The sequence below is a fragment of the Ceratotherium simum genome, chromosome X, assembly GCF_057802395.1.
Source record: "Ceratotherium simum simum isolate JZ-2026a chromosome X, ASM5780239v1, whole genome shotgun sequence".
Lineage (NCBI taxonomy): Eukaryota > Metazoa > Chordata > Mammalia > Perissodactyla > Rhinocerotidae > Ceratotherium > Ceratotherium simum.
Window position 1 is genome coordinate 124,727,972 of NC_141940.1, and position 14,011 is coordinate 124,741,982.

General features: G+C 42.8%; 1 protein-coding gene across 2 annotated transcripts in view; it reads left to right on the forward strand.

Annotated features, from left to right (window-relative positions):
• LOC101405024 (pseudouridine-5'-phosphatase) overlaps positions 1-4,729 on the forward strand; it is a 55,503-nt gene extending 50,774 nt beyond the window's left edge. For both annotated transcript variants that reach the window (XM_087426644.1, XM_087426643.1), the window contains exon 4: positions 3,179-4,729. In XM_087426644.1, coding sequence (XP_087282770.1) covers positions 3,179-3,355 — 177 coding nt within the window. In that variant the 3' untranslated portion in view covers positions 3,356-4,729. The remainder of the gene's footprint in view (positions 1-3,178) is intronic.
• Positions 4,730-14,011: the final 9,282 nt, after the last annotated feature.

The window sequence follows — 14,011 nt, forward strand, 5'->3', positions numbered from 1 at the left end:
ACATGGAGAGTAATGAAGACGTAACACCTTTTGAGACATTTTTATAGTTGCTTCAAAATATAGTAGTTGTTCTGCTTTGTAATTCTACTGCTTCTAAGAAGAAGAAGGAAGAAACCTGCAATTCCAGATGCTGTCAGATCACTAAGAGTCCAGTCCTGTGCGCGGGTGGTTCTCGGCAGGATTCGTGTTTGGTGTCTGTTTTCTGCCCCGCATAAATGGCTGCTCTGTTTAATTTGTGCAACGACAATGCCCGGGCGTCAAGGTCCAGCATTTTTCTTTTCCTATAAGCTGCACATTCCCACACCACCCCCTGAGTTTCCCTGCCAGATTCTCATCAGACACCCCCTCCATCCAGTGGACTGGCTGATTAGCTTTTAAAAACCTCAAATACTGTTTTCACATCTCCACATTTCTCAGATTATTTTAGCTGATGTGAAATGTGCAAGTCAAGCTAACGTCCGTGAAAAGCGTGTTTTGATGGCTACTAAGTGAATGGAGGAAAAAGAAAGGAATTCTGGTTCCATTCACACAATGTGCACAATCAGGGTTTTCTTGTTTTTTTTTGTTTTTTTTTTTTTTTTGGCTAAAATACAATCACTTTTGACCTTTCAAGATAGTCAGCCTTACAAGTGGCTTAGTTGAAGAAACCCGCGCCAACTGGCCCGTCTCCCTGGCTTTTGCCTGATGCTCAGGAGGAAGGGAAGGGCTGTCTTCCTCTGTCGTGTTCATCTCATCCATTATGTCTCAGATCTCAGTGCTATATTTGGATTATTAATTCTCAAATGAGCTCAGGACACATTATGAATTGAAAACAGAAACCAATAAAATGTGTACACCTTGGGAACCAGTGAAAATTTCAGAGGGAGGATGTGTCAGTTCCTCTCCCTCTGTCGGTGCTATAAATACCTGTAAAACTTTTCCTCATCACTCTGACATCCCTCCTTTCATTTCCTGGAACATAAACACGTGGAAAGAGCTGTCAGGTGTGCACAGACTCCACAGTGTTCTCAGGTGAGGACAGATGTATCGGGGCCCCTTGTTTTGTGAGTGCCATAGTTTCTGAGCAACCAGTTTTCCCTGACACCCGCCCGCCATGCTCTTCGGAAGGAACCTCACACGGATACAGAATAAAACCTGCTTTTGTGACTTCAGCCAGGCACAGCTACCCCAAGGGATCCACAGAATCTCTTCCTCTGCCCCCACTGAAATTTCACAGGTGGACTGCACAGACCTTCCAGATCCCCACAGAACACGAGGGGTATTGCAAAAGCAAAATGTCACCTGACATTTAAGGGCGTCTCTATGGTCCCGGATAAAACAGTTGGGACGTTTAGAATACCATCGGGTCATAACTTTATAAAGTCAGGGACGGAAATATCACCACCAGGAGGTCTCCGAGTCAGATATCTAAGAAAACAAACCCTGATGGTCGAAGGAGTCATTTCTCCCCTCAGGTGGAAGCCAGCGTCTCACAGTAGAAGCAGAGCGCTTGAGAAAATCGGGGGCTTCAAAAGTCCTCGGAGGAGGGCAGTGGGCCTGTTTGCCCAGGACTGCCAGGTTTTAGCTCTCAAGTCCTGTCTCCTGGGCAGACCAGTTCAGTCTGTGACGGTGGCCTAGCACTGGCCTGTTACAATGTGTGGTGACTAGTTTAGTCCTTGGCTGGGCCCCGTGGGGGAGTCCGCTAATGAAGTGTCTCAGCCCCAGACTGAAGGAAAGAAGGGAGGAAGGGAGTGTGTGTGTGTGTCTGTGTGTGAGTGAGTGAGTGTGTGTGTGTGAGTGTCTGTGTGTCTGTCCCACTGACCTGAAGGCATCAGAGGATGCAGAACTTCTGGTGTCAGACCACACCTGCAGCCAGCATCCCTGAGCCCCTTCCAGGTCACCAGCACGTGGCCTGCTGCCACACGGGCTGATGAGTCAGGGAGAGAGTTATCGTGATAGAAGGCAGGAGGACACGGGCTGGGAGCAGAGGTGAGGGGAGACTGGAGGCGTACCATCAGCAATCCTGGGGGTTCTCAGGACTTTTGGAGAAGAGTGGGGACAGGAGGCCGTCCCACTTGACAGATATCTGGCCCCTACAGAATCTCAATCAAAAAGAATTAATGAAGCCACTTGCACATTCAGTGTGTGGGATTCCAGGAACTCAGGGGAACTTTCTAGGTGCATGTTTTCCTGGGATAGAGGGTGATAGCATGATAACGGGTGGGCTGGCCTGGTGGCATAGTGGTTAAGTTCATGCACTCTGCTTCGGTGGCCCACGGTTTGCAGGTTCGGATCCCAGCTGCAGACCTACATACCATTCATGAAGCCATGCTCTGGCAGGCATCCTATGTACAAAATAGAGGAAGACTGGCACAGATGTTAGCTCAGCGACAGTCTTCCTCAAGCAAAAAGAGGAAGATTGGCAACAGATGTTAGCTCAGGGCCAGTCTTCATCACCAAAAAAAAGAAAAAGCAAGATGACACGTTGACTTACCATTGGATAGACTTCGGGCCTCTCATTTTGAGCGAGTCCTGACGTGCAACTTGCCATAGCGTTGTTCCCACAATGGCACCTTTAGGAGTTCCCTGATAAATTCGGTGCATAGACTCCCCGTTTTACATGTGGGCATCTGAATGAGCATGGGCCATCCCAACAATAAGTGGGTTTACACGATAAACCCAAAGAGATTCCGCATGTAGCACTAGATCTTTGTGCTAATGAGTTTTTCGTTGTGTAACACTGGCACACACAGGGACTGAATTTTTCACCAAAACACCCTAACCATTTAATTTCCAAAGTGCAGCATGTAAAACATGACCAGCTCTGAAATTCCTTTACATTTTAAAAGCATGTTGGTTTGTTTTTCACAATTTCCTCTCATGGTCCAAATGTTCAGTTATTGATTGATCAGGTGTTTATGATCTGAATCAAATTCCCCCAGCTACACTACGTTTTGATAATGCTTTGGCAGCAGCGACGGGAACCCTTCCTCTCTAAGGTAGCGGTGGTGGGAAGGCCCCGGGACCCTAGAAGAGACGGCCCGCTCTCCTCACCGCAGGTCGTAAAGTGGGAAGGCTCCACTTCTGTCTCGCTTTGACGGTAGCACAGCTGACAGTGATGACAATAATGAAAGCCCAGTCTAGATGTCTGGTTACGGAGAAGGCCATCTCAACCTTCTTTTTCTCCCTCACCCTACAGTGCCTTGTCTTTGAAGATGCTCCCAACGGGGTGGAGGCCGCCCTCGCAGCCGGGATGCAGGTGGTCATGGTTCCGGATAGAAACTTGCACCGAGACCTGACGACCAAGGCCACCCTCGTGCTGGATTCCCTGCAGGACTTCCAGCCCGAGCTCTTTGGCTTGCCACCCTACGAATGAGGGGTCCTCGATGCCTCTCGGGGCACCACGCCCCCCCCCCGCGCTCACTGGGGTGACCCACCCTGCACAGAAATCACAACTCCCACATCTCCACGTAAACGGTCATTCCAGCCTGTGACGTCAGCCTTCTCATCCCCAGTGGGCCTGGCCCACTCTCTAAAGTGGGGAAAATCTGTACCTTGACAGTTGAGAAATCAACAGAGACAGCCCAGAACAGAGGTCAAAATTGTGATTTGAATAGTTATATAGTATTTGAATAATCATATATAATATTTGAAGAATCCTATGATTGTATTTGAATAATCATACAATAATCATATACAGTGAATCTACTTACATACATACATGTATGTGAGTACGCGTATGCGTGTACGTGTATGTATGTATACATACTTTTCTAAGACAAAATGAAATTATATTTGTGCTCAATTCTTTTTCTTTTTAGTTTTTCTAAACCCTGGCTGGAAAATGTAAAATATGTATACATATATGTATATACTTTTATGTATATATATGTATATACATATATATTATATTTATATACATTTTGTACTGCTTCACTCTTTCCAAAAAGTGTTGATCTTAATGTGCGATAGCACCTCATACACGTGAGATGGTAATTCTGTTTGGTTTGTAGTCTGAGTGGGAAAGCCATGTTACGGATGAGCCCTTGAGACATCATGCTCCTTATTGGAAAACACTGATATTCTTTTTTGTGTCCTCAAAATATCTCTGTGGACCTCTGCTCAGAAACTACCTCTGAACCATGTGTCATCAATAGTTTCTTTTTAGTGTGAACAAGATGGTAGCCTGTATCTTGCATCTAGGTGCATATACACCTCTGAGAATGTTTTCTACCTCAAAGAAATGATTTCTGTCTTGTCAGAACAGTTATTTTTCTAACACAGTCTCTGATGCAAATATAATTTTATTTCGGAATGCATACTTGCTACGACTAGACCCATAGCACATTTTCGGAGTAATTTACCAGACATTACACTTTAGTGATTAACGCTTTTTAATAGAGTTACTCAGCCTTTTGTAATGGGAAAATTGTGAAAGTCGTCAAAATGGGAAAAATGCAATCACGGGGTATTCCTGCTTGGGGGACCCTTTCTCTGTCATTGTCATTGAAGTAATCGTCAACTCTGTGAGTTATAGAAAAACCACAGTAATGTAAGAGATTATCTGGTGGGATGATTGTTTGTCGATGATTGCCTCTGGCTATTGACCAGTTTTTCATCAGTTCAGCGTTCTTGATTGCCTGTATACGTGTCTGTTCTTTGAATTGCCCTTCAAACCGATTGTAACATCTTACTGGTTCCCTCACCAATTAATTTAATTGAATAAAATTTTTGGCACTTGTTTACATTATATTTGTATGGGAGTGTGATTTTATCTTTTTTTGAAAAACATTATCCTCTAACAAATGTAAAACACAAATGTGACTAATTGGCTTGTTTTTTTTTTTAGCCTAAACAGTACTCATACTGTTTATGTGTGAGTGGCATTTATGTATTTTAAGTGAACCAGAGTGCCTTTGCATCCAGGAAATAAGGGCTCTTGATGAAATGGTCGCCTGTTGGATTTATCTGCTTCTTCCAAAATATGTATGTTGATTTTTTTTTAATCCTTAAGCCAGTTTGCACAAATAAGACAAAGAGGTTTAATACCTCTCTCAGGGATACAGATCTAGATCAGGGTAAGTTTCTCTCCAGGATAAATTTGATCTCAAGTATGATGGTGTTTTTGTTGTTTAAACAAGTCTGCAGCCAAACTCGTATATTTTGGTACAAAGGACAAATACTGATCCTTGGTCAAAGCACACATTTTTTCTTATTCTTCTACGTCAGCCCAATTGCTTCAGTACATTTCAGTAATATTCCGCTGAATAACTCATCGATTTTGCAGAGGTATGATAATGAAAATTTACACCAGAATGAATCCTGCCAAGAAACTTTAAAGAGTAGTTGTACTTTCTTGGCTCATTTTAAGTGCGTTCTGTTAGGGACATGCAGATTTTAATAGAAGTCATGCAGTTTTGTGGCCTAACCAGCAGCTAATGTTTGCCCCTAAGTTCAGAAGGATTTGTGGTACCAGTGACAGCCCCCAAGAAATGGCACTAACAGTCTGTCCTTAATTCCACTTAAAGGAAACATATGCAACACTTTTAAGAACTTGCTCATTACTGCTTACTAGAGTTTTTTCCACCTAATAAGTCGGAATTCAATGATTTATATGAAAGAAAAAGGGTCTGGAAGACATCTGCTTCACACGTGAGAGAATAGACTTGATAAGGAATCGAAACTGTTTCTGCTGTGCAATAGTCAGTGTTTAGATACTGCGGTCCACATTTTTTGGAATATATCCGACGGTCTGATGCTAAATTTGGCCTCCTTTGAATGGCATGTCCAAATTTTAAAAACAAATTTGCACAGGGTAACGAGTTTTATAACCAAACATAATGAGTGTTAGCCTATCTGTATTAACTCCTCTGCTTAACATTGTCTACACTCGACTACTTCACAGGATCAAGTCCAAACCTCATTGGCCTTATATGATGGCTTTCTGACCAAAGTCCGTCACCAGCAGTCTTTAGGATTATTATCTTCTGTACAGAGAAAATAAAGTGTTAAAACGCAAAGGATTTCAAATTAGACTTCAATTCAGAGCCCAGCTCTGCTACTAAATAGTTGTATCGCCTTATTTTGCCCCTTTGCACCTCAGACTCCTTCCCTGTGAAATGGGGGTAATCAATAGTTTATAGTGTTGCTGTGAAGATTTGATTGAAGTCACACATGGGGTGAAAAAACATAACACGTGAATGGTTTATAAAATGGCAGCTACAATTACTATTTCAGAGGCTGTATAGCATTCCCCAGTCATTTTTGTTGGCTGAAGATACCTGGTTTACAAAGGGTGTTTGTAAGGATATTTGTTGATTGAAGAGCAGGTCTTCAGAATTATCTCTGAAAGCAGATCTTCAAGATGCCTCAAACTATGCTGGTTTCTCTTGAGTCTCTTTAACAGATAGTATCTTGTACACATAAGCGCTTGATTTTTATCTCCTTCGTTAGTCACAGGATGTTTTCCTCGACTGTAATTCTTTTCATCAGAAAAACGGTCCTCCAGATTGAATTAATTGAAGAAAAGTTGTTTACCTGTTATAGACCAGGCACTCTAGACATACAAAACCAAATAAGGACACATCTTAGGGTATTTATCTTGTTAAACTTGAGTCATATAACTATGGTGAGTTGGTTTCTAGATTTTTTTCAGGACCAGGGTTAGCATCAGGTCAGCATGACAAGGGGCTGGTAGAAATGTGAGACTTTCAGCCCCCAGATCATCGTGTAGCCTGGTCTGATTTAATTGCTCCTCAAATCAACTAAACTTTTCTGGGTGTCTTCTGACCCAAGTGGCTTTTGAAGGATTAGGTAGTTACCTCTCTTTTCCTGGTTCTCCACTGAATGGCTGGTACCTGATGAACACAAAGTTGTTTTGAAAACTGTGAAACAGTCCCCTTAGAATTAAAATATTGTAATTAAAGCATTCCTTTTTGTTGACTGCAAACACCTATGATTCCCAAGTTCTACATGGGTTATCGCCAACACTGCATATGAAATGAGTATTTTTACATTAAAATATTTCCAGTGATTTACCATCACATTGATAATATATTTCTTTTGGGCATGAAAATTATAAAGAACTATTTAAGAATCCTAATATTCTGCAATCTCTTAACAAGCATGAGGCCTTGGGAAACGTGTCATATACATTTACTTATTAAAAACCTTTCAAAGTCATGGTGAGTTCATATATTATGCAAAGTCACTTCAAATGGTATGTTTTAAAATCCACTTTAGGAAACAATTGACATATATTTTATATTAAAACTCTTAATAAATTAAGGATGTTTAATATCAAGAAGACCAATTTATCTGTAAATCAAGTCAGTACTGTCCTTGGTGGTAAAATAGACATTCCATTTAAAAGTCAGAAGCAAACAAAAAAGGGGTCTATCGGTAAACTTTTATCATTGTCCTAGGAATTTCAGTCAATGAATAACTCCATTTAATGTTTACATACATAGGTCTGATGAGGACAGATTCTCTCACTGTTGTGTGTCTAAACATGTCTTTATGTCACCACTCTTTAATGATGTTTTCACGGGATATTAAATTCTGGTTTGAGATTAATTTTTTTTCACCTTTTAAAGATAGTCTTCTTGTTATTCACCTTTCATAGTTTTTATTAAACAACCAGCTATTTTTCTGCCTTTTGAAGCCAATCTGTCTCTTTTCTCAAGCTGCTGTTAAGATTTTGTTCTTCATCTTTGGTCTTCCGAAGAATGGCTTGCTTTGTTTTGATCTTGCTTGGACTCAGTAGTTCTCCCTGAGGCTGTGGTTTGCTTTATGTATCCCTACACTTCTTGGCCATTATCTCTTCCAGTATTCCCAGGCTCACCTCTTGGGGTCACATTCATATAAGCAAATAGATAACGGTGAACTCTTAGCAGTCTGTCTAATCAGTGGCTCATGTCCAGGTGTGGGTTGTGCCACCAAAGGAGGGGGCTCAGGGAGTGAGAAGGTTGAGCGAGCTGTCAGGACAGATGAGAAGTCAGTGCCAGCCGGGCCATAGGAATGACTTGGAGTCAGAGCACACACACCTAAAAAGGATTAGATTTCTTTTTTTTTTTTCCTGTGAGGAAGATAGCCCTGAGCTGACATGCATGCTAATCCTCCTCTTTTGTTTTTTGCTGAGGAAGACCGGTTCTGAGCTAACATCTATTGCCAATCCTCCTCCTTTTTTTTCCCAAAGCTCCAGTAGATAGTTGTATGTCATAGTTGCACATCCTTCTAGTTGCTGTATGTGGGATGTGGCCTCAGCATGGTGGGAGAACCGGTACGTCAGTGTGCGCCCAGGATCCAAACCCGGGTCGCCAGTAGCGGAGCATGCGCACTTAACTGCTAAGCCACAGGGCCGGCCCAGGATTAGATTTCTTAATTAGCTCAGAAGCCGGGCGTACTGATACCAACCAGGAGGAGACCAACCCCCTAGAATCAAGTGTACCAGTAGTCAGAAATCCAGAGAACCAAGACAGCCAAGATCCAGGGGATGTGCAGAAGGCCCAGGACAGAACACCGGCAGAACCCGTGTCCCTGGAGCGAAGCTTTGCTTCACCTCTGCCCAGGGTGCAGGCTCTGTGTCCTCTGGGAAGGCGAAACCAAGAACTGCTCATACAGACGGACCGTCCCTGAAATATGAAAAACTCAGAGAAAACACTTTTAATTAGTATAAAGTATTCACATATGCTGATCACTTGAAAATTGCAAAGTACTCTCAATTTCTGCATAAGTCGTCATCTAACAGAGGGGCAATTGGGTTAGTTAACTTGTCAGGCCCCTCCTTTAGGAAGTGGTGGAGCTGTGGGTTAGGCACGCTCCAGAAAACTTAATCATTCCCAACATTATTGCCTTTAACCATAGGGAAAGAAGTACATCTTCTTGGTAATCAGAGTAAAAGGTTGTTTGGTGTCCCATTGTCACTTTCCTGACATAGACCGGACCCATGTGGGTCCTGCCTGGGAGCCTGCTGCAAATCCTGCATTTGAACATCTCCCCATGCTGCATAAGGCAGCACGCAGAGCACATTCCTGCCTTAGCTGCGTCATCAGCTTTTGTCAAAAAGAATAGTTTCCTTAAACATGTTTGAGATGCCCACCAATTGGGAAAATATTAAGCTCCGTGAAAGCGACCGCTTGTCTGTGCGTGAGACAGCTCCCTCGTTACTTTGGTCCTCAGTATTCTCAACCTACCTCCGGAAGACACCGCAAAATGTCGTTCTCGAGTGCTCTCTCTCTGCAGACACTTATCAGGCCTGTGTGATGAGCTGTTTATTCTCTGCTGAGTTCCTGACTAATGTACAGCGTGTTAATGAAGCCGGTTGCTAGCCAGTTCAAGGTCAGATCTGAGTCGACAATGATCTGCACGTGTTTTCAGCTACAGTGCAGTTTCCTGAAAGTCGTCATATCTATGGGCTCAACGTTTCTAAAGAAGAGCATGTAGTTACTATTAGGGAGGGGTTTTCTTTAAGCCTCTCAAGGATTAAGTTCTGAGGTTTTCATCAATCATGCCCTTCCCATAGACTATTTCCAACATCAGTTCTTTCATTTCTCTACCATGTTGTCTTCTCTTCAAACGGCAATTCTCCATACTACCCATCCCCACCACCACCCTCACAACACCGATGAGAACTCGCTGCCTGACCTCCAAGTTGATGAAAGTCAGCCTTGAACCCATCACCTGCATTGTCCCCGGTGTCCTGGTGAAGGTCTCAGAGACAGGCAGATCCAGCCTTCTGATAGTCCCTGCAGATCCATGTGCCGTCCACTCCCTCATGTTAGCTGTGAACAGTCACCTGCCTTTCTCTGGCCAGAATTTCCTTGAAGGAATAGCTCAAGATGTCTCCCAAGTGTTCTTGGGGGAAAAAACAGAGTACCACCCAATCCCCTTGACTGTTTTGTTTCCCAGCAATGGTAAACCAGATGGACACAGCCCTGACTTCCATTCAACATGTAATTTACTGTGGGAGACACAGTAAGGAATCACACACATAAAGATACAATTGTAAAGTGTTATAAACACTGCAAAATCAAACAACACTGTCCAAGAAAGAATAACAATGGGCTCCTAATTTAATTTGGGGCTTGTAGGGTCAAGGAGGGGGCCTCACCACAGCAGTGGCATTTAAGGTGAAATCTGACAGTGGTAAAAAAGCATGACCAGTTTCTTAAAAAATGAAACATAGATTGACCATTCCACTGAGCATTTCTACTCTTAGGTATCTACCCAAGAGAAATGAAAACATATGTCCACACAAAACTTGTACACAAATGTTCATAGCAAGGAGGACATTATAGAAGCCATCCAAAGAGAAGGGCTTGGTGGAAGTTGGCTCTGTGATGAATCCTACAAATTCCAATGTTATCGGTATCTTTTACCAACACCCAAACACATTCCTCTAATTAGCTCATGTGAAAGGATCTTCCTGTATTTCTAATAAGTTATGTAATTTAGATAAGAGATGGTCGAAGATCTCCGTGGGGATTTAGAGGATGCCAAATGAATCAATGGACTCAGTCCATTTTCTAGTGTAAAATGTGTGCGTTTTTAAGTGTCATTAGCCTGCTTAGCAATATATGACATTGGTGAGAAGAACCAACAGAGGTGACAGAAAGTAGAAGGCAAGGAGCTTACATCACTTCATAGTTTATATTACACCTCCATTGATTTCGTGGTTGCAGTTTGTCAAGATAAGCCAACCCCTGGCTTAATGGAAAATGTACAGCTTTAGGAAAGTCTGGGTCTTAATAGATGAGAAGGTGTTCAATGAAAACAGGTGGGAGGGAATTGATTGTGGAGGATCATAAAAGTGAAAGCCAACTTCCAAGTGCTGCTAAGAGACCAAGCAAGATAAGGACAGATACGTGGACATAAGGTTCCATTAACTGTGGTTGGATAGGATCAGTTCAGGGGACCAGTGGGGATCAAGGACAGATTGGAGAAGATTAAGGTGAAGGAGTGGAGACCATGAATGGAGAAGACCCTTGAGTCTTTTGTCTTTGTTGCAGTTTGGTGTGGACTGAACCGTTCAAAGTGGGTAGAAAGAGGAGCAGACACTTCTAAGCTCCAGATGGTCAAGAGTGCTGTAAAGTAACCTTACCTTTATTCTAAAGGTAGTGAGGACCCATTGGAGGTGGACAGCATTGAAATTTCTCTTTCAAGAAATGAGAACTTAGGGCCGGCCCCGTGGCTTAGCGGTTAAGTGCGCTCACTCCGCTGCTGGCGGCCCGGGTTGGGATCCCGGGCACGCACCAACGCACCGCTTCTCCGGCCATGCTGAGGCCACGTCACACATACAGCAACTAGAAGGATGTGCAACTATGACATACAACTATCTACTGGGGCTTTGGGGAGAAAAGAAAAAAAGGAGGAGGATTGGCAATAGATGTTAGCTCAGAGTCGGTCTTCCTCAGCAAAAAAAAGAGGAGGATTAGCATGGATGTTAGCTCAGGGCTGATCTTCCTCACAAAAAAAAAAATATATATTTAAAAAAAAAAAAGAAATGAGAACTTAGAGAGAAAGGGAAGGAGAGAACAGGCTGAGAGGCTGGCCAGTTGGAGGGAAAGCATTGAGCAAAGAACTCCCCATGAGTTGTATCGGCATTTTCCGCCTAAAGTCCACTTAATCCCACAAATCTAACTCAGCCTCGTAACTAAAGGTCTCTTGGATCACTGATTTCTCTAGCTCTTCAGATCCCACTCATCAGAAGAGATGTTTGTTTACAGCTCTGCCAAGGAAGCAGCCATGTGCTTGTCGGTTTAACCTCCCCCAAAATATTTCTGATCCCAAATCTCACTTCCTGCACCGAACAGAGCTCATTCCTGCTCTCCATGGCTCTGCACAAAGTTCTCTGGTGACATTGTCAAATATGTCCGTTAATCCCCATGTAAAAATGTAAATGCCCCTAAGAACGTGACTCCCCTCTTAATCTCCTTAATCAGATCGCTTCCTCCTCATTTTTAGCTGAGAACTGCTTATAAGAGGGAATCAAATTTTGATGCAGGGAGAGAAGAGGAGGGTTAAGAGTGAAGGGGTTTGAATAAGAAGCTCGGCAGGAGAGGAAGTAGGTTTGAGTGGGTACTTCATGGGACGTTGGAGAGGTTGACGGTAGCAGGAGGCCAGGAGGAAAGGACGGATAGGAAATGGGGTATCACAAGGTCATAGGAAGGGGATGACTGTGGGCTTCCATGATCTCCCTGATCTCGCTCCTGTTATTTCATTATTGGGTGCAAGAGGTGAATGGGCACACAGGGGCTCAACAAAGCTCCCACCGTGGGCAACACAAACGCAGCAAGATCAGGTTGGGAGAGCAGCATGCCCCGAACTCTCCAGGAAAGAGTGCAGGGAGGCACATCACTATGATCTTTTCTTTTTTTTTTTTTTTTTGGAGCCCTTTTGTGGGGCTGCCTCCCCAGGGCAGCGTGTCCCTCTGTGTCCAGTCCTGCAGCTGCAGACATTCAGCTGGCTCTTCTCAATGATGGGCGTAGATTAGGTCAGGGCCTCCTGGCCAAAACCACTTCCTAGAGCATGATCCAAGCTCTGGGATGGCACAGATGCCCACGTCTGGGGGTCTGAAATGAGAGTGATGCTGTGCTGGGCCAGTTTTCCTGGAGGAGTAGAGATGGGGCTATTTCTGCAGCCCTAGTGCATAAAAACCTCTGTCTCCAGATGGATGCCCACAGTGGGGGTGCAGCAGGGAGCACAGATGATCAGCACCCTGAGATTCCCTCCATGCTGAGTGTTCAGCCTTTTTTGGATAAAATATTAAAATGGCAGATGTCTGTGTGATGTTCTATGCTGTGTCTCACCTCCTCTCCTTACCTATGATGTTCAGAGGGGGCGAGCTCACAGAAAGAGATCTATATATACTCTTTAGGATTGGAATGGCTTGTCTTCCTAATCATAGCCCAAACCAGAGAGTGGCTTGGAGAAAATGTAGAAAAGAAACATCATTCTGTGCCATTTTTTCCACTTACTAGACTCAGAATTTTTCAGGATGAATGCCAGTATTATACCCCCAAAGTATATACTTAGCCACAGCAGCACCCATGGAGATAAAGTGTTTGCTCTGACCACTGATTGTTAGGCATTATTTCAAGAAAGTCCTGTTCCAAAATAAACCTATAAAGACCAGATTAATTCTCAAATAAGCCTTGGTGAGGGCTGACTCAAATCGACCATCCTTAAAAATATATCTATTGTGAAATATTGAAAAGAAAACCTTCCTGCATTAGAAAAGAAGGAAAAATCAGAGCAAAGAACCACATTCATCCCAATGGGATATAGAGCTCTGAGTTAAACATAGGATTTTTTTCTCCTTTAAGTGTATGACTTTTTCCCTAACGTTGCCTTATTTTTAGTTCATTATAAATCCATCGTAACATGAAATTACTAAATAAGATGTATTAATTTCCACTCAACCATAATGGAATAATTTTAAGAATTATATTGGTTTATTTTTCAATTTTGAATATTTTCCCTACCCATTGAACAGTAGTCATGAGAAGAACCTTCTCTCCTTTAAAACCTTCTATTTTGTTGAAATAAGTCAACTGTTACAAGCAAGAGATATCAAAACTAACATGTTTCTTTAATCTCCTCTCAAAAATGCACATACCTAACCTAATTTTAACTGTGTTTAAAAGGTGATCTTAAACACTGTGAAAATAAAAAGAAGCCCCTACGTGTTCACTCTTGGGGCCTCTGAGGGTGATTTATACAGCAAATTGGAATCCTTCTTTTATGTATTGCCAACATAAGTCACGCACCCCAGATGGATCCTTCCCTGCTGTTTCGTGTAAATATCTATTGTGCTCATCTGGGCCAACAGACTCTTTGCACACCAGCACGTCGAGCTCAAACAGGGAAAAGGCACTCAGACAAAATCAGAAGGAAAAGGAGAAAATAGAACTTAAAGTAAAAAGAGGGAAAAAAATATCTCCTTCGGTACGTTTCAATCAAAATAGCTTAGAGAACATTGAATGTGGCTATCTATATATGCAATCTAATTGTTTTGAATTAAAGAAAAAAA